Source organism: Ahaetulla prasina, chromosome 15 (genome assembly GCF_028640845.1).
Source record: "Ahaetulla prasina isolate Xishuangbanna chromosome 15, ASM2864084v1, whole genome shotgun sequence".
NCBI classification, from domain to species: domain Eukaryota; kingdom Metazoa; phylum Chordata; class Lepidosauria; order Squamata; family Colubridae; genus Ahaetulla; species Ahaetulla prasina.
The window spans coordinates 11,517,915-11,538,717 of NC_080553.1; the positions used below are offsets into that span (position 1 = coordinate 11,517,915).

Sequence of the window (20,803 nt, forward strand, 5' to 3'; positions counted from 1 at the left end):
CAACCCAACCCTGTGCGTTTCAACAGGAACCGTGTCTAATTTTTTTTTTAATTTGCATTTATATCCCGCCCTTCTCCGAAGACTCAGGGCGGCTTACACTATGTCAAGCAATAGTCTTCATCCATTTGTATATTATATACAAAGTCAGCTTATTGCCCCCAACAATCTGGGTCCTCATTTTACCTACCTTATAAAGGACGGAAGGCTGAGTCAACCTTGGGCCTGGTGGGACTTGAACCTGCAGTAATTGCAAGCAGCTGCTGCTAATAACAGACTGCATTAGTCTGTTGAGCCACCAGAGGCCCTAATTAACCTAGTTTGGATCCAGATCGAGAATTCCATAGGCACAACATTAATGCTCGTTCACAGATGAAGGAGAAGGATTCATAAGGCCAATTAGGGGTAGGCTTCTGGGGGTTCGCAGGGGTTCGGGAGAACCGCTAGCTAAGATTCTGAGCAGTTTGGAGAACCCCCAAATCCCACTCCTGGCTGGCCCCGCCCACCCTGCCTTGCCCCTCCCAGGAGTCCCCATGCATCCCGTTTTGGATGCAGGTAAGTGCAGGTCATGGCAAAAAATGGGCCTACTGGAAGTTCGGGGAGGCTGGAAACGGGTCTCCAGAGGGCCTCCGGGGCCTGGGGAGACCATTTTCACCGTCTCTGATGCTTGAGGAAAGCCTCCAGAGCCCGGGGAGGGCAAAAACATGCCCCCCCCCGCACCATGGTGCAGGAGGCCAACTAGGCCATGCCCCCCCATGGCCACGCCCACCCAGCAACCAGGCCAAGAACCCCTTGCTAAAATTTTTGAAGCCCACCCCTCGTGCAAATGTGTGTAGTCCAACCCCACCTCTGAATTACAAGTTCTGCCAACTGGCTTCCCAAATTAACTCCGTTACAGATCAGAGCTGGGGAACCTCTTCAGGCCTTAAGCTGAATCCATCGGCCAGCCGTCTCTTACCAGCTGTTGTGAACGAATTCCCCAAGGGGGTAGGAGTTTTGTTTTCGTCACTCCATAGTGTGTAGCACAGTGGTATTCTGAACCCGTGGAAGATAGGCAATAATAGGCGGCTTCGTCGGCTGCTTGGACCTCCGAGATGGTTAGATAACAGGCGTTCAGGCCGGCATCTTTGGAAGCCCCAAATCTATCGGAGACACTGGTTTTCCTCCCTTGATTGGATTCATCTTTATAATACAAGAGATATCTGGGAGGGTTTGGCAGCTGATACTGAAACCAGCTTATGGTGTGAGTTGTGATGGTGTCGCCGGAAAGGGTGCAAGGGATCTGAATGGCTTTTCCCAGGGTTGCCGACACGGAGGGAGGCTGGACGAATGAGATTGTCGCATCTCCTGCAGGTTGGAAGACACAAGCACACACACCGCATAAATCAGGATAACGATGTTCCTTTCTGAAGGTTCTTGAGATGTTGCTGTGATGCCAGGAGTCCTGGAACCCATCCTTTGTAACTCGGTTGGACAAGCAGCAGAAGATACCAAGTTGCCCTTTGATTTTCTTGAGATAAAAGCTACCCTGTTTCCTCTCACTGCCCGGTAGACCTAGAATTGCAACTCCAAGTTCTTCTTCCATGAAATCTCCTACCCTTAGTCCTTCCTCAAAACCCCACTTTCTCCAGCTAATACTTGGGTCGCCCAAGTAATTTTACGATTACTGCTCAACCGAGACCAGTTGGTAGAAAGAATGGTGGTGGTAGCTGCTCTTGTAGAGAACCACTGAGATGACCTCGGAGATGGTCTGCAAAAACCCAACCATGCTTGAAGACCTTGGAACCACGGACAACATTAAGAAGCTGGAAACTCAATTCCCACTTGTTCCCAAGGAAGACAAAACCATCAGCCTTTCAAGGTTTTGTTAACCTGTATCAACAAAGTAGAGTTATCAAATTCATGGATTCTCTTTTTCTCATCTGGCCAACTTGAAGGGCAAACAGGTCCCCTCTCCGACCTACGATGTTTCTATATTTTCTTTTTTGGCCTTTCCGTAGCTTGTTTCTTCTTGTGTCGTAAGCCCCTTACGAGGTCTATTCTCCCCAAATCTGCATGAAAGGGTTCTGTCCGTCCATCAATTCCTAACGAAACCAACTGATCGTGGCTTAAACTCTGCCAGTTCCATAAGATCCAAGTACAATTAATTTAACCTGCATTTCTCCCCCCTCTCTGTCATAATATAATAATAATAATAACAACAACAGAGTTGGAAGAGACCTTGGAGGCCTTCTAGTCCAACCCCCTGCCCAGGCAGGAAACCCTACACCATCTCAGACAGATGGTTATCCAACATCTTCTTAAAAATTTCCAGTGTTGGGGCATTTACAACTTCTGCAGGCAAGTCATCCATCGTTAATTTAACCTGCATTTCTCCCCCTCATCCAACAATGAAGCAATTTGCAGCCAAAGCTTGCTGTTTGGGCATAAAATATTACCCCTAGTGCTTGCTATCAGGAGCACCAGAAGCAAGAGTGAAGATGCTAGCAGGGTCATATTAGAAACCAGTTTTGCAAAACTGACAATCTCTATTTTTTTTTATAAAAAGACAACAACAACTTTGGCATCTCTCTCTGATAGAAATGTTGATTTGAAGGCAGTGGTAGAGAAACATCGAAAATACAACTAATTATAGACCAGACACCCACCCATCCACCCAAAAAAAAAAAAAGAATGCAAATGAACTCCCATCTCTGGGGTATTTGCATATAACTTCCCCAAAAACGGCCCAGAAAACAGCCTGAAAACGGCCCCCCCAAAACAGTCCGAAAACGCCCAAAAAACAGGCATGCGCGTGTCGGCCAGCTGGTCTTAAGGTTTCCGGCGCTCCGGCGCACACACACGCACACTGTTAGGGTTCCAAGTAACACAATCGGTCGAGTCCACACAAGAACGCACGCACATCCACGCGCGTTCTGGTTTGGACACTTGTTGCCGAAAAGGTTCGCCATCCCTGAATTAGGATATCTTTTTTTTTCTCCCAAGGTTACCTCATCCTTGGCAAGCTGTGAGCGCTAATCTCCAAGGCCCAGATCAGCATTGGCAGACCTAACCTGACACCTCTGCCCTTGCATGCTTTATGTAATAAGCTAAGGTCTAAATTAAGACCAGCAAAGGGTCATTAAGTTAAGCTTGAACATCTCTCTGCCTCTCTCTCCTCTCTCTTCCGCCCCCACACTGTTATCTCCCACATCTGAAGAAGTCCAGCATTTACCAACCGAAAAATAACAATCGAGGCCCTGTACTTGGAATGCGTCCAACCGTTTGTTCCTCTTGGTCATTCCACAACAGAAAATAAGTACTGGAGAACAGTGGTGGGTTGCTACCGGTTCGCCTCAAATCAGGCGAACCGGCAGCAGCGGCAGCAGGAGCATCAAGCATCGTGTGCACCCACAAGCGAACCAGGAGCAATGTGTTTTGAAACCCATCCCAGCTGGAGAAGCCAAGAACCTCCATGTTGTGGCTCCAGCTCCCAACCTGGCCCCATGCCCGAAAGTGACTCCGAGAGTGAAGGGGAAGGGCCAGTAAGGCTTACCTCAGAAGCACCAATTCCTTTGACCCGGCTCCAGGAGCCAGAACCAGGTCAGTCGGAGGACGTAATGAGGCCGACATCCCCTGATTCCTCCCTTCCTCAGGCTACGCCTTCAGACGCAACTGATAATAATACTAATCAAGCCTGGATCGATCCGCGCTTCAGAAGATTAGAGAGGCGGCATCATCAAAGGGAAGGGTGGGGCAGGAGCTCCACCCCACAGGATATATAAGGAGCTTTGCGACTGCTCTCAGTTCCATGGGAAGCAAATTAGCTGAATCGTTTCGAAGTGGGCTGAAGTCTTAATCTGTTTGAACTTTTTGGCAGGCAGCTGCGTTTTCTCGGCCAGGACTGATAGGAGCCGTGATTCCACTGGCCGTAGGCCAGCTCATTACTCCAAAGTGGGAACGAAGACAGAACACTCCAACCCATGGGTCAAAGTGGCTCACTCCTCTCTTAAGTTCCTTTGCTGCCACATTCTTAATTATGGAGTTGGTCAATCCCGCCCTCTTCAATTCCCATATCTTGCAAATTTGGAAAAGGAAGCACTCTCCAGTGGATTGTACTAAACCAGGGGTGTCAAACTCAAGGCCCATGGGGCCACCCTGGCAACAGTAAAGGACTGGCCCGCGGTGCCTCTGCCAGCAAAAAGAGAGCTCAGGAGAGCCGCGTTCCTTGATTGTGAGCTCTATGCCTTGCTTTTTTGTTGTTGTTGTTTTTCTGCCTCTGAAACTCTGTTTCAGAAAAAAACATTTTTCTGCCTCTGAAAGCCTCCAAAACAGAACTTCAAAAAAAAAAAGCCTCTGAATCTCTGTTTGGGAACTTCTTTTCTGAAGCTCCGTTTGGGGGCTTTTTTTCTGAAGCTCCATTTGGGGCTTTTTTCTGAAGCTCCGTTTGGGGCTTTTTTTCTAAGCTCCATTTGGGGCTTTTTTCTGAAGCTCCGTTTGGGGCTTTTTTCTGAAGCTCCGTTTGGGGGCTTTTTTTCTGAAGCTCCGTTTGGAGCTTTTTTCTGAAGCTCCGTTTGGGGCTTTTTTCTGAAGCTCCGTTTGGGGCTTTTTTCCTAAGCGTTTGGGGCTTTTTTTCTAAGCTCCGTTTGGGGCTTTGAAGCTCTGTTTGGGGCTTTTTTCTGAAGCTCCGTTTGGGGGCTTTTTTTCTGAAGCTCCGTTTGGGGCTTTTTTCTGAAGCTCCGTTTGGGGCTTTTTTTCTAAGGGTTTGGGGCTTTTTTTCTAAGCTCCGTTTGGGGCTTTGAAGCTCTGTTTGGGGGCTTTTTTTCTAAAGCTCCATTTGGGGCTTTTTTCCTAAGCTCCGTTTGGGGCTTTTTTTCTAAGGGTTTGGGGCTTTTTTTCTAAGCTCCGTTTGGGGCTTTTTTTCTAAGCTCGGTTTGGGGCTTTTTTTCTAAGCTCCGTTTGGGGCTTTTTTTCTAAGCTCCGTTTGGGGCTTTGAAGCTCTGTTTGGGGGCTTTTTTTCTGAAGCTCCATTGGGGCTTTTTTTCTGAAGCTCCATTTCGGGCTTTTTCCTAAGCTCCGTTTGGGGCTTTTTTTCTGAAGCTCCATTCGAAGTATAAGATACACCCAGATTTTCACCCTCTTTTTTGGGGGGAAAAAGGTGCCTCTTATACTCCGAAAAATACGGTACACATCAACCCGATTCACCCGGACTTAAACAAACAGAAACAGGCATTCAGGTGCTAGTTTTAAATAAACCATCTGCTTTTATTTGACTTTCCTCTGTACAAAAATCAATTTGTCCTTTGCATTTTAAATCCTTCCCTTGCTTATAAAACTACAACTGAGAAAGCCAGATTGAGCTGGCCAGATTCTCTGCTAATGCTCTTGTCTCCTTGTGGTTCGGTGCTGACCTTTCTTCATTGCTTCACAAAAGGGAAGCCACACCTGCAAAAAAAAAGACATGACAAGTTGACGTCAACCTGCAAGACGGTTTCATAAAAGCGATGGGGACACACTGGCTGAACTGGGCCCTGAATTGCATCCAAGGATGGACAGGGAAGAGGAATGGAATGTCTGCCCTCTCAAGTAAAGATCTATCATTTCAGATGTTATTTGGGAAAGTGAAAGAGAAGGGAGGGAGGGAAGGAAGGGAGAATGAGAGGGATGGAAGGAAGGAGGAGACAGAGAAAGAGGGCGGGTGGGAGGGAAGGAGGGAGAGAGGGAAGGGGCAACAGGAGGGAGGGAAGGAGGGAGGGAGGGAGGGAGGGAGGGAAGGAAGGAAGGAAGGAAGGAAGGAAGGAAGGAAGGAAGGAAGGAAGGAAGGAAGGAAGGAAGGAAGGAAGGAACTTCAGAGAGAGAGAAGGAGAGAGAAAGAGGGAGAGAGAGAGAAAGAGAGCTAATTCTGTCAACTGCCAGCAGTTTGATTCCAACCAGCTCAGGGTTGACTCAGACTTTCATCTTTCCAAGGTGGGTAAAATGAGGACCCAGATTGCTGGGGGCAAGAGGTTGACTCTGTAAACCGCTTAGAGAGGGCTGTAAAGCTTCATGAAGCGGTATATAAGTCTAAGTGCTATTGCTATTGCTCTTCCTTTCCCTTCCTTCCTTCCTCCCTTCCCTTCCCTTCCCTCCATGAGCCGTTGTGGCGCAGTGGTTAGAATGCAGTATGGCAGGCTAATTCTGCCAACTGCCAAGGGTTCGATCCTGGCCAGCTCAGCCTTCCATGCTTCCGAGGTCGGTAAAATGAGGACCCAGATTGTTGTGGGGGCAAGAGGCTGACTCTGTAAACTGCTTAGAGAAAGCTATAAAGTGGTATAACAATAGCACTTAGAGTTATATACCGCTTCACAGGTATATAGGTCTAAGGACAATTGCTACTGCTGTTCCCCTCCCTTCCTTCCTTCCTTCCTTCCTTCCTTCCTTCCTTCCTTCCTTCCTTCCTTCCTTCCTTCCTTCCTTCCTTCCTTCCTTTTCCATCCATCCATGGTGCACAGTACTTAGAATGCAGTACTGCAGACTAATTCTGCCCACAGCCAGGAGTTCAATCCTGGCCAGATCAAGGTCGACTCAGCCTTCCATCCTTCCGAGGTGGGTAAAATGAGGACCCAGATTGTTGGGGGGCAAGAGGCTGACTCTGTAAACCTCTTAGAGAGGGCTGCAAAGCACCGTGATGCGGCATATAAGTCTAAGGGCTATTGCTCTTCCTTCCTTCACCAAGATGTCACCTTTCTCCCCCATCGTGGTAATACTCACCGCTGGCTTGCTTGCATTGCTTCAAGGCTTCGTTGAAGCCCTCGCACAAGGTCAGGTCACTCTGGTTGGTCGCACAATCCAGGAACTGCCTCATCTCGTACAGGCAAGGTCCATACTGAGATGGCTGGTGGGTTGGTATCTGCCTGGTCTCCTAGAGGCAGCCAAGGAAGAGACAGAAGAAAAAGCAATTAAAAAAATGCTATTTTTTAAAAAAAAACACCTTTATCTTTAATGAAATGTTTTTTGAGGAGTTCTAGCGCCTCGGAGTTCTTTCGTTTGGGGTTGTGTTACTTGGGACCCTGACAGCTGGCTCTTTCGCTGAATTAACTCAAGGTCCCCCAAGGACCTTCTCTGAGACTTCCCAGTTCAGGTATGTTCTGTCCCCCCTTGCCTCCGTCCGAGCGATGTCTTAATTAGCCGGCACTATCAGCTCTGGCAGCAAACTAGCAAGCGTATGCCAAATGACTCTGTTATCTCCCTTGATGCCGATGAGGAATCAGGAACCCAGGAACAAATAGTACTTCAGCTCTAGTCAAGCAGTTGATTTGCCTGCTACGAAGAGGCATAGCAGCCCTCGCTGGTTTTATATCCTGTGGGGTGTGGCTCCATGACTCAGCACTTCCTAGGCCTGCCCCATCCCTGCTTCTGTTGTTCCCTCCTCTCCTGCCTACAAAACCTAGGGTCCAGCCAGGCCTGACTGCCATCAGCTGGGTCTGGAGGTCTGGCCTGGGGGGGGAAGAGTCAGGGGACGGAGGCCTTGTTATCTCCTCCACCTGGCCTGCCTCTGGCTCCTGGAGCTGAGCCAGGGAAGCCGGTGCTCCCAAGGTAAGTCCTGATGGCCCTTCCCCCTCACTTTCCAAGTCACTTTCTGGCAGGGGGCCCGGCTCGGGGGGCGCAGACACAACAAGATCCAGCATCTGCATCACGAGAACCACCTTCCCAATGTCCCCTTCCTCCTTTCCTACAATCTCCCAAAGCAGACCCCACCAACGCTACTCCATGACTCCATGTTGCGTGAAGGTTGACCAGGTGAGACCTGAGTCCGTTACACGTGTTGTGGGAACAGGGTCCCGGAGTTCTTCCAATGTGAGACTTACCTGGACAGGGCTGCTAACCACTTTGTCGGGCTGGGAGGAGCTGCTGTCGCCACTGAAGGCTCCCGTGAGAGCGCCTCCGACCACGTGGCCCACGGCGGAGCCCACGGCCACCCCTGCTGCTGTGGTAGCCATCTGGGCCATCAAGCCAGGTTGCTGAGGCTGAGTCGGGGCGGCCATGGCGGAAGGAGGAGGATGAGCAGGAGGATGAGCATGAGAAGCTACTGCATTGCTGGGATGGAGGGAGAGGGAGAAAAAAGAGAAGGTGAGTTTTTGTAGCCTTTGTTTTATTTATTATTTTATTTTATTTTATTTATTATTTTATTTTATTTATTATTTTATTTTATTATTTTATTTTATGTTTTATTTTATATTTTGTTTTATATTATATTATTTTATATATTATCTTATATTTTAATTTATTTTATATTTTACTTTATATTTTATTTTATTTTATATTATTTTATATATTATTTTATTTTATTTTCTGGGACACGGTGGCTCACAGGGACTCGATGTCTCAGTTGGCTTAGACGCTGAGCTTGCTGATCGAAAGGTCGGCAGTTCAGCGGTTTGAACTCCTAGCGTCGCGTAACGGGGTGAGCTCCCGTGACTTGTCCCAGCTTCTGCCAACCTAGCAGTTTCCAAAGCATGTAAAAATGCAAGTAGAAAAAATAGGGACCACCTTTGGTGGGAAGGAAACAGCGTTTTGTGCACCTTTGGCATTGAGTCATGCTGGCCACATGACCACGGAGACATCTTCGGACAGCACTGGCTCTTCAGCTTTGAAACAGAGATGAGCACTGCCCTCTAGAGTCGGGAACGACTAGCACATATGTGCGAGGGGAACCTTTACCTTTATCTTTATTTTATTTGTTTGTATCTTGCATTGGATTGTTTTGACAAATAACTCAAGGGGGCATACATATCCAACAGTTGTTCCTACTCCTATTTTCCCCACGACAACAACCCTGTGAGGTGGGTTAGGCTGAAAGAGAGAGGCTGGCCCAAAGTCGCCCAGTTGGCTTTCTTGGCTGAGGTGGAACTAGAATTCACAGTCTCCTGCTGATTGGCCCAAGGTCACCCAATCAACGTTCATGTCTAAGGCAGGACTAGAATTCACTGTCTCCTAATTGATTGGTCCAAATCATGCTTAGCTTTCATGGCTAAGGTGGAACTAGAATTCACAGTCTCCTGCTGATTGGCCCAAGGTCACCCAATCAACTTTCATGCCTAAGGCAGGACTAGAACTCACCATCTTGAATCAGAATCAGAATAGAGCTGGAAGGGACCTTGGAGGTCTTCTAGTCCAGTCCCCTGCTCAAGCAGGAGACCCTGTACTATTTCAGACAAACGGATGTCCAGTCTCTTCTTAAAAACCTCCAGTGATGGAGCACCCACAACTTCTGGTGGCAAGCTGTTCCACTGGTTAATTGTCCTCACTAAAAGTCTGTAGAGATTCTCAATCATCCAGGTTCATGAAAAAAGCACTTTTGGGGACAATTGTCCTCACTGTTTCTCCTTAATTCCAAGTTGTTTCTCTCCTTGCTTAGTTTTCCATCCATTGTCTCTTGTCCTGCCTTCTGGTGCTTTGTAGAATAATTTGACACACACACTTTTTTTTTTTTGGTGGCAGCCCCTCAAATATTGGAATATTGCTCCCACGTCACCCCTAATCCTTTCTCGTCATTAAACAAGACATACCCAATCTCTGCATGTGTTTTTTTGTCTCCAGGCTTTTAAGCATCTTAATTGCTCTTCAAGAATCGAGACCTTTGAACTCTGGTGCTGGAGAAGACTCCTGCGAGTCCCTTGGACTGCAAGGCGATCCCACCGGTCAGTCCTAGAGAAGATCAACCCTGACTGCTCTTTAGAAGGCCAGATCCTGAAGATGAAACTCAAATACTTTGACCACTTAATGAGAAGGAAGGACTCACTGGAGAAGAGCCTAATGCTGGGAACGATGGGAGGGCAAAAGAAGAAGGGGACGGCGGAGAAGGAGGTGGCTGGATGGAGTCACCGAAGCAGTCGGCGTGAGCTTCAATGGACTCCGGAGGATGGTAGAGGACAGGAAGGCCTGGAGGAACGTTGTCCATGGGGTCACGATGGGTCGGACTCAACTTCGCAACTAACAACAACAATTGCTCTTCTCTGCACTTTTTCCAAAGTCTCAACATCTTTTTCTGTAACGTGGTGATGACCAAAACTGGATGCAGTATTTACAGGTGTGGCCTTACTACGGATTTATAAAGCGCTACTAAGACTTTCTGTGGTTTTGATTCGATGCCTCCGTTTTTACAACCAAAGATTGTATTCGCTTTTTTTTTTTTTTTTTTTTGGCTGCTGGCGAAAATCGCCCAGGAAGTCTCTGTGGCTGAGCAAGCACTAAAACCTCCACCTCCCTGGTGGCTTTTGGTTCGACAGCTTATATTCGGCCGTCTCACCTGACCTCTCCTCTCGATTCCCTTTTTAGCTGACTCATCCAGAAGGCAACAAGTCTGAACGAATAAATCTACTTTTCTATTCACCCATAATCCACCCAGGTCACCTGTTTTTCCAAACGATTCAAAGGTAATTTTCCAACTGGACTTTCTTGTTTGTTGGTTGGTTGGTTTTTCCACATTGAAAACATTCTGCTTCTATTCTACAGAACTAAAGAAGCTGCTTGGATGAGAAATGTTTTCTTTTTTAATTATTATTATTTTAATATAAACATTCCATCTTCCTTTAAACGGCGTGTCGTCTGGGTACAAATATCTCTGTACAATAACCGTCAAGCTTTACAAAAGCATTCATTACATTGATATTCATTCTCGGATCTTACAATTGTAACGCTGAACATAGTAAACTTATTCATTTTTCCCTCTTGACGTATCTTCTAATAAAAATATTATAATATGGAATAGAACTCTTTATTGGCCAAGTGTGATTGGACACACAAGGAATTTGTCTTGGTGCATATGCTCTCAGCATATTAAGCATAATAATCCCAATAGTCATAATAATATATTGTTTACATCTCTGTCTTAACATATTTTCTACTATTCTCTAATCTCCTTCTTTTATTTCCAACTTCCATTTTTATTCCCTAACCATTGATAAAATAATCCCCATATCATATAATATTCAGTTTGTTCTTTTTCTTTAATTGCAAGCGTTAATCTGTTCATTTCTGCACATTCTAATATTTTCCTAATCCGATTCGGATGAGAAATGTTTTCAAGGGCGGAAAAAAACAACAACCAAGAAAGTCCAGTTGCCTTTTGGAAAAGCAACTTTGGGACAAATAAAACCTGGATGCGAATCCCAACAGACATTCTTTTCCAAACTTTTTCTCAAAGTAAATCCTAGTCCTGCACAACACAGCCACTCAAAGGGTGTCTTGTCTTTTTCAACAGGTAAACTGAGCAAAATTCAGGGGGTGTTTTTTTTTTTTAATTTTTCCATCGGAGACTTTGCAATCTCTCAAGATCTTTGGCCGCCCACATGCTAAGGCTTGGCCTTTTCTTCCCACAACGAGTGTGTGTGTGTCTCTCACACACACAAACAGGATTTAAATAAGACTGGACAGCTTTAAGCTGATCCGTCTGCTTGGAAGCGTCTTTGGGGAGCTTTAAGTAGACTTTGCCACCTTATTTTTGTCACTGAGCAAGGACGGATATCTTCCTCGCGCCTTCAGCCACAGATGCTCTCGCCCTGAGCCCAGGCTACCTCGCAAGATTGTTGTTGTGGAGGAAAAGGGAAAGGAGGACATACTGTGTATGCTAAGGGAAAAATATAAGTTGTAATAATATCAAATATATTAAGACCTGGAGATGCCATTCATTCGGAGTAGGAATGAGCAAAAGAGGGATTTCCAGGGGGCCAAAAATGAGATGGGGGGGTGAGGAAGAAGAGAACTTGATATTGAATCCCGAAGAGATCTAATTAAGCAAGATCTAATTGAAGCATCAAAGTCCTCTTGAACCACGCCTACGTTGTTTTTCTTTTGATCTTTCTTTGGAAAACAAAATCACCAGGGCCTTTCACTATCACTAGTCTGACTAGGTGGTTCAGTGACTAAGACGCTAAGCTTGTAGATCAGAAAGGTCAGCGGTTCTAATCCTTAGTATAGGTCTCCTGCTTAAGGCCTCAATATTCCTACCTTCTATTTTCACCAGCTGTTTATTTTTGTCTGTACAACTTTACTTCTTTTTTTTTTTTACAATCCTTAATTCTGTACAACCTCTACCTTTCTAATAAAGCAAACTAAAATCCCCCAAAAGATACTCCTGAGCATGCACAGAGTGCTCCTCCTCTCCCCTCCTCGGAGGGAAGAGTCCAAGAGAGAGGGAGGACCCCAAAGGCTTTTGAAGTCAGCTGAGACCCCCACCCGTGGCCTTTTTATATAAAAGCAACTCCTGTCCTCCTAAAGGCAGGGTTCCTGAGCATACACAGAGTGCTCCCGGTCTCCCTCCTTTGGAAGGAAGAGTCCTTGAGGCCCCTTTCTAAAGAGAGGGAGAAGCCCAAAAGCTTCTGAAGTTGGCTGAGACTCCACCTGTGGCCTTTTAAACACAAGGACTCCCCCCTTGTCCTTCCCAAGACAGGGCTTCTGAGCATGCACAGAGTGCTCCCCGTCTCCCTTCCTCGGAAGGGAAAAGTCCAAGAGAGAGAGACAGAAAAACCCCCAAAGCTTTTGAAGTCGGCTGAGACGCCCCCCCCTTGTCCTCCCCAAGACGGGGCTCCTGAGCATGCACAGAGCGCTCCTTGTCTCCCTTCCTCGGAGGGAACAGTGCGAGAGAGAGAGAGAGAGAGAGAGAGAGAGAAAACCCCAAAAGCTTTTTAAGTCGGCTGAGACCCCCCACTTCTCCTTCCCCCTTGTCCTCCCCAAGACGGGGCTCCTGAGCATGCACAGAGCGCCCCCCGTCTCCCTTCCTCGGAAGGGAAGAGTCCAAGAGAGAGAGACAGAAAACCCCCCAAAGCTTTTGAAGTCGGCTGAGACGCCCCCCCTTGTCCTCCCCAAGACGGGGCTCCTGAGCATGTACAGAGCGCTCCTTGTCTCCCTTCCTCGGAGGGAACAGTGCGAGAGAGAGAGAGAGAGAGAGAGAGAGAGAAACTCCAAAAGCTTTTGAAGTCAGCTGAGACCCCCACCCGTGGCCTTTTAAACACAAGGATTCCCCCCCTCTTGTCCTCCCCAAGACAGGGCTCCTGAGCATGCACAGAGCGCTTCTCCTGCCTTCTGACCTTGGAGAGGAGTCGTTGGGCTCCTACCCGGGGGGGGGAGCGTGTGGGGGAGCGAAAGAGTGGCAGGAGCAAAGCTGGTGTCCTTTTATTTAGCCCACTCGAAAGGTGGGCAGGTGGGCTACCTTCTCCCCCCCGTCCTGCCTACCTGGCCGGGCGAGGCGGCGCGCTCCGGCTGCCCCTGGGCATGTCGAGGTCGCTGGCTGCGGTTGCACCGGCTGCTTCGCTCCGGCAGCAGCTGGGAAAGAGACGCCCGGAATCTCCTTGAAACTCCCTGTGACGCAATCGCGTTCTGGAACACCACCCCCCACGTGGTTCAAAGAACAGCAGGAGAGGCTCTTCTGCGCGCAGGCGCAAATAAGCAAGCCAGGAGCTCTTGAGCCACCCCCACCCCCGCTGCCAGTCCCGCCCCACCCGTCTCGGCCGCAGAGAGCTAGGAAAAGAGTAGAGCGACCCAACGGTCTCTCGCGGGACTCTTTTTTAATGAAGAGAATAATCAATTCATTCGTTTTCTTTCTTGACTTTTTGTTTTTAACGCGTCGCCACTGAAATTTTGCAATACGATGAAAGAGGGGAGAGAAGCGAAGAGGAAGGAAAATGGGAGGAAGGATGGAAGGAAAGAAGGAAAATGGGAAGGAAGGAAAGAAAGAAGGAAAGGAAATACGGGGGAGGATGGAAGAAAAAAAAAGGAACATGGAAGGAAGGAAAATGAGAAGGTATGAACTGAAGGAAGGAAGGAAAATGGGAGGGGCAGAAGGAAAGGAAAATGGGAGGAAAGGAAGGAAGGAAAATGGGAGGGAGGATAGAAGAAAAAAGGAAAATAGAAGGAAGAAAAATTTGAGTGTAGGAAGGAAAGAAGGAAGGAAAATGGGAGGATGGAAGGAAGAAAGGAAAATGGGAGAGAGAGAAGGAAGAAAAAAAGGAAAACGGGAAGGAAAACGAGAGGATGGAAGAAAAAAGGAAAATAGAAGGAAAAGATGAGAGGGTAGGAAAGAAAGAAAGGAAGGAAGGAAAATGGAAGGAAGGAAAAAAGGAAAATGGGAAGGAAAACGGGAGGCAGGATGAAAGAAAAAAGGAAAGTAGAAGGAAGGAAAAAATGAGAGGGTAGGAAAGAAAGAAGAAAAATGGCAGGATGGAAGGAAAAAAGGAAAAAGGGAGGGAGAGAAAGAGAAAAGAAATGGAAGGAAGGAAGGAAAAAAAGGAAAACGAGAGGAAGGAAAACAGGAGGGAGAGAAAGAAGAAATTTAAAAAGTGGAGACAGAATTTTGGCTCCCTACTTCTGAAGCACCAAGAACTGTCCATTCTTCACAATGTGTGAATCTATGGCTCCTTTGGCAATTTCTGGTCTTAGTCCTAGCACAAAATTGTCATTTAATGGGGACTTTTTTTTTTCCTAACTGGCCACCACAGCCGTGGCCTGAAAACAACGGCTGCACACTGGAGGGAAGGAACTGACCCAGCCTCACTGCGGTCTTCCAGGATTTGAAGGGCTCCTACAAAAATGAAGGTGGTCAAAGCTATTGGACTAGATGACCTCCAAGGTCCCTTCCAACTACGTCATTCTGTGTTCTATTCTCCAAAGCACCTGAAGGCAGGACAAGAAGCAAGGGGGGGGGGGAACTCATCAAGGAGAGAAGCAACTTAGAACTAAGGAGGAATTTCCTGACAGTGAGAACAATTAACCAGTGGAACGACTTGCCACCAGAAGTTGTGAATGCTCCAACATTGGAAGATTTTAAGAAGAGATTAGATAACCATTTGTCTGAAGTGGCGTAGGGTTTCCTGCCTGGGCAGGGGGGTTGGACTAGATGACTTCCAAGGTCCCTTATTCTCCAAAGCTCCTGAGGGCAGGACAAGAAGCAATGGATTAAGCCATCAAAAGCCTAACTAAGGTTAATGAGCCAAGCTTTAGAATGGAACTATTCCGGGTTCATCCAGCTTCTATGAAGGAACAGCATAAAAAGTGAAGGCAACCCTCATTTTTAATGGAAAACTTCTCAACAAGAAAGCAAACCAAATCCATACAGGCAAGATGCTTTCGCTTCTCAATGGGCAGCTACAATATCAGCGAATAACTATAACTAAATATGGTGGCTATCTAGTTTATTTAACAGCAATTTAGAGGGCAGGGGGGAAAAAAACAATGACATCCAGAAATGTTATCGGTAAAATGAGAGAAATCCAACTTGAACAATCCCAGCCTTCTAAAACAGAACTTTGATATCCAGTTAACAGCAGAGACAGTTCATCGAGATAACATCTCTAAACAAACAGTAAAATTGAGTTGTGTAGGATCCGTAGCCAAAATTCCTCTTTAATGGAAAATCACCGGAAGCTAGATATTACAGGATTGCTTTGGTTGCAAACCACGATGAACCAGATCCCTCCCAAACTTACGGTTAAAGAGATGCTTATTATATTCCAATTTTATGATATTACTCAATTTCACTGGCACCTTCCAGATGCATTGGGCTCCACAATCCCATTGCTGGCTAGAAATGCTGCACTTATCATTCTACGGACTCTATAGGAGTGCAGGTTGGGGCGTCCTACACCGAATTTTTGGCATTTGTGCCTTTTTTTTTTTTTTCCAAAGGCAAGGCAGAGGTGCAATTCCCCTTCACAACCAGCTAAGTTGCTCAGGTAATATCAAGACGGTTATAGGAAATGGGTGTTTTTCTATTCTCAGGATGGAAGTTTCTCAAAAGCAGCAACGCAACGTGCAATTCAGTTGCAGGTTGTTGTTGTTGTTGTTTTTAAAAAAAAGCTTTTAAAAACATAAAGGCTGCTGATTAAAGGGCCCATAATGAATTAACGTAGATTAATTCATGTTACCGATTCAATGGGAATTTGTTTTCAATAATGCATCCGGAGTAAACCTAGGCCCACTTAGGATAAAGGAAGAATTTCCAAGGAAGAGGAACTACGGCAAGAAAACGAGAGGCGGTTTTATTTCCCAGACAGCTGCTCGTAGAGTTTGGGCACGTAGTCGTCCCACTCGGCTTGGTAGCAGGTGCCGGCGACGGGGGGACCCAGCTTGTATTTCTTGCGGAAGGTCGCTATTTTGAAGTTGCCACGTTTGTCCCCCGAACGGTTGCTCAGGATGGGCTCGTTGCAACTCAGCTGCTGGGGCTGCTCATAGACCAGCCAGACGTAGCGGTGAAGGCCTGAAAATGGACGGGAGAAAAATAAGCAGAAACCCCCATTTAAGGAGGGTACAACCCAGCCCTCTGCCCGCCTCCTCAGAGCTGTTGGGGAGTCAAGATGCAGACCAATTTGAGGATGGATTGGAGGGAGGGAGGGAGGAAAGACTGCATGGAGAGATGGGGGGATAGATGGATGGATGGGAGGTTGGATGGATGGATAGATGGGAGGAAGGATAAGAGGAGGAGGATGGATGGAGGTATGGATGGCAGATTGCATGGAGGGATGGATTGGAGATGGAGGGATGGATGGGAGGTGGATGGATGGGAGGTTGGATAAATGGATGGATGAATAGATGGGAGGAAGGATAAGAGTATAATGATGGGAGGATGGAGGGATGAAAACTGGATGGAGGGATGGATTGGAATTGGATGGATGGGAGGTGGATGGATGGATTGATAGATGGGAGAAAGGATAAGAGAATGATGATGGGAGGATGGATGGATGGAAGATTGCATGGAGGGATGGATTGGAGATGGATGGATGGATGGATGGGAGGTGGATGGATGGGAGGTTGGATGAATGGATGGATGGATAGATGGAAGGATAAGAGTATAATGATGGGAGGATGGAGGGATGAAAAACTGGATGGAGGGATGGATTGGAATTGGATGGATGGGAGGTGGATGGATGGATTGATAGATGGGAGAAAGGATAAGAGGATGATGATAAGAGGATGGAAGACTGCATGGGATGGATTGGAATTGGATAGATAAGATGGGAGGTGGATGGATGGGAGGTTGGATGAATGGATGGATGGATACATGGGAGGAAGGTTAAGAGGATGATGATGGATGGGAGGATGGAAAATTGGATGGAGGGATGGATTGGAATTGGATGGATGGATGGGAGGTGGAGGGATGGATAAATGGGAGAAAGGATAAGAGAATGATGATGGGAGGATGGAGGGATGGAAGACTGCATGGAATGGATTGGAATTGGATGGATAAGATGGGAGGTGGATGGATGGGAGGTTGGATGAATGGATGGATAGATAAATGGGAGGAAGGATAAGAGGATAACGATGGATGGAAAATTGGATGGAGGGATGGATAAGAGGATGGATGGGAGGAAGATGGATGGATCTATCATCCATCTCCTATCATGCATCTATCATGCATCTATCAATCTATCTATTAATCTATCTATTTTTGTTATGAGTTGAGATACTTGTTCAGTAGCCGCATTTTGAAAAGCAATGCATGTAGCAACTACTCACTTGGCCTTGAAAGGGAATGGCTGGCCACTCACCTGTTCCTTTAGGAGGCCCAGATCCAACATAGTCAGACAAAACGTTCCCGCTGCTGATATCGTTGCCTCTCATATTAGTCACCAAAAAGTGATGCCACTCCCTAACAAAAAAAAAAGAGAACGAGAATTGGGTCTCCGCGTCTGCAAATCCCACCTTGCAACACGCGAAGAAACGCTCCATCGGGGGGTCACCCCTGCACTTTCCAAGCACCCCCAACTCAACTCACCTGAATTTGGGGGTTTTCCTGCTGGGAGCATCAGGATCCGTAAGAGCCAATGTGTAGAATTTATCCGGGCTGCAATTCTCCCACTCGATCAAGGTTGGCCGATTCTTGACCTGCCCAAATAAAGAAGAAATAATATTTTTTTGCTCCTGTTTTAAAACGGGGGGTGGGGTGGGGGACAAAAGAAAGACAAAGCAGAAGAAATGTCCACTGACTAAGTCGGCTCTATAGTAGAGTTAGCAATGTTTTCTCCTGTTCAGCCTGCATTTTCAGCAAATGGACAGGCAATTTAAAAAAACAAAAACAGCATTTCCTGTTCCTGAAAGTGGAAACTGAAGCTTAAAAGCGAAAGTTTCTCAATCTCAGCCACTTCAAGATATTTGGGCTTCTGATCCCAGAATTCCCCAACTGATAAGAATATTTGTAGCTCAGGGTTGAACTGTGGGGTTCTTGGTGCTCTCTGAGCTTGGTGGTTTTCTTGGAGATGTTTCATGACCCAAACTAAGAACATCATCCCTGTTAGAAGGGAGTTGGATGTGTGGAGAGGAAGAGGAGGAGGAAGAGGAGGAGGGAGAGGGGGAGGAGCACAACTGTGGGGTTCTTGGTGCTCTCTTAGCTTGGAGGTTTTCTTGCAGACGTTTCATGACCCAAACTAGGTAACATCATCAGTGCTAGGAGGGAGTGGGGTTTGTGGAGAGGAGGAGGAAAAGGAGGAGGAGGAGGGAGACGACTGCGGGGTGCTTGGTGCTCTCTGAGCTTGGTGATTTTCTTGCAGATGTTTCATTACCCAACTAGGTAACATCATCAGTGCTAGAAGGGAGTTGGGTATGCGGACAGGAAGAGGAAGAAAGACGGTCTGTGGAGTCCTTGGTGCCCTCTGAGTGGGTGGTTTCTTGTAGACATTTCATTACCAGACTGGGTAACATCAGGGAGTTGGGTGTGCAAGGAGGAGGAGGAGGAGGAGGAGGAGGAGGAGGAGGAGGAGGAGGAGGAGGAGGAGGAGGAGGAGGAAGGGTTGGAGGAGAAAGGACAGACTGTGGGCTCCTTAGTGCCCTCTGAGCACCAAGGTTGTTTCTTCTAGACATTTCACTACCAAACTAGGTCACATCATCAGTTCACTGGTGTTGCCTAGTTTGATAATGAAACATCTGCAAGAAAACCACCAAACTCAGAGAGCATCAAGTCCTCCTCCTCCATGCAAACCCCTCTCCCTCCGAACACTGATGATGTTACCTAGTTGGGTCATGAAAGGTCTGCAAGAAAACAACCAAGCTCACAAAGCACCAAGGATCCCACAGTCCTCCTCCTCCTCTCCACAAACTTCCCTCCCTTCTAGCACTGATGATGTTACCTAGTTGGGTCATGAAATGTCTGCAAGAAAACAACCAAGCTCAGAAAGCACCAAAGATGGCACAATTCACCAACAGTTTTAACTTGAATAGCGATGGAGATCAGAGGCCTTATTTTCAGTGGAAATATAAAGAAATTAGATTTTTAAACCACCCTTGTCTCCACCGTTTAGCATCATAAACTAGCCATAATAATTGTATTGGCAGGCAGTCGGCTTGACAAAAAACATGGAAAGCTGGACATCTGCAAAACGTGGAAGCGGGTTGAAGTAAAAAAAAAAAAAGCTATCATTTGGGTTTAGAAATTAAACCGTGGTGTCCTTTTCACCCAGATATGCCCCCCACCACAACCCCACCTCCTAGGTTAAAACGGCTCCCTGTCAAAGCAAACGATTTTGCATTGCATGCACTATTTATTCGCCTCCAATTCAGCTCAAGGCTCCGGCTGGAATGTTGCAACGTGCGCGGCCTTCACACACACACACACACCCTCCCCCAGCGGGCACGCGCTTCCCGGGCCTTGCAACCGGCCTTGCAAGGGCCGGGGCCGGGAAGGGAGAACCGAGCCGCTTGGCTGCTGCTGGTCTCCGCCTCTCTTTTTTGGGAAGATGGCCATCTTGGCAATGGGGGCCTTTATATTTTTAGGGTGGGCTTTTTTTTAATTTAAAAAAAAAAAAACCTGCACCTTGCTCTTCTATTTTTAAGGCCAGGCTAAAAAAAAACACGATTTTGCAAAAACAAAGCGTTTGCATTAAAAACGATCGCGTGCCTTTTTTTCCCTTTTTTCCAAAAAGCCACGCAGGATTCTCGGGCCTTCTAAGGGTCGTGCCAAGCAGGGAGACCATAATGCAGATTCACATGCATGCTTTTTAATAAATAGATAGATAGATAGATAAATAGATAGCTAGAGATGGATAGATAGATATAAAAGCATGCATGTGAATGTGTATTATGGTCTCCCTGCTACATATAAAATATATTTTAAAATAAATAAATTTTTGAGCTTCCCTTGCAAATAGCCGAGTCCCGAGAAGGGCATCCAAACGGGACTTTCCTCCCGGTTGCAATCTGCGGCACGCTGGCCGTTTGCAACAAGGGAAAGACGGGATCCCTATTATTACGGGACTGCACATTTGGGGGTGGGGGGGGTGGGGGTGGGTGGGTGGAAAGAATCTGAAACGATCCAGATGCAGGTCAGCCAATGAATGCATCGGGATCCTGCAAAGCGGAGTGAGTTTCCGAACTCCCTTATGGGGGGGGGATGGGGGGTTCCCCCTAATTTTAACCGTTGCAAACGTTTTTGCGCCGGTGCATAAGTGGTGGTGGGGGAGGACAAAAACGTGCGTGGAAATTCCAGTCGTGGAGGGAGGGAGGGATGGGGTTGTGCAAAAGCCCCAGCTCCTTGCCGGCCGAAGGACGAGAAAAAGTCCGTCCCTTTTGCAAGAACAAAAGGCGATGCAATTTTGCAAACCCAGCGCAGGCGGCCCCTTACTACCCACTTTTACTACCTGGGTCGGTGTAAGCACTTGACCGAGCTCCTCGATTTCCACCGACCCGTAGCGGACCCGCAGAGGATGCACCGGCTTGTCTTCCACCTCGGGGAGGTTTAATGAGCCTCCCCAGCCGCTCAAGTCTACCGGCATGCTTGCACCAAAGAAACGAGCGCCCGAGAGATTCTTCCCAGTTCGCTGCAGCAAGCAAACGCAGCGCGAGAGACTCATCCAGCTAAAGGGAG

General features: G+C 47.2%; 2 protein-coding genes and 1 gene segment (V, D, J or C); all 3 read right to left on the reverse strand.

Moving 5' to 3' along the window:
* Positions 1–824: 824 nt before the first annotated feature.
* LOC131185518 (immunoglobulin lambda variable 5-37-like) lies at positions 825–3,306 on the reverse strand. The segment is given in 2 exon segments: positions 825–1,344; positions 2,436–3,306. Coding segments are annotated over 2 exon segments (480 nt in total).
* A 1,911-nt stretch (positions 3,307–5,217) lies between these two features.
* CHCHD10 (coiled-coil-helix-coiled-coil-helix domain containing 10) lies at positions 5,218–13,347 on the reverse strand. Its single transcript, XM_058158653.1, has 4 exons — positions 13,189–13,347; positions 7,824–8,052; positions 6,727–6,877; positions 5,218–5,421 (listed from the first exon to the last, which is right to left on the reverse strand). The coding sequence occupies exons 1-4, from the start codon at positions 13,227–13,229 to the stop codon at positions 5,402–5,404; spliced, it is 441 nt and encodes a 146-aa protein (XP_058014636.1). The 5' UTR covers positions 13,230–13,347; the 3' UTR covers positions 5,218–5,401.
* A 1,657-nt stretch (positions 13,348–15,004) lies between these two features.
* Positions 15,005–20,803, reverse strand: PEBP1 (phosphatidylethanolamine binding protein 1). The gene is made up of 4 exons (XM_058158652.1): positions 20,577–20,803; positions 17,723–17,832; positions 17,496–17,596; positions 15,005–16,207 (listed from the first exon to the last, which is right to left on the reverse strand). Exons 1-4 carry the CDS (start codon positions 20,787–20,789, stop codon positions 15,990–15,992), a joined length of 642 nt encoding a protein of 213 aa, XP_058014635.1. The 5' UTR covers positions 20,790–20,803; the 3' UTR covers positions 15,005–15,989.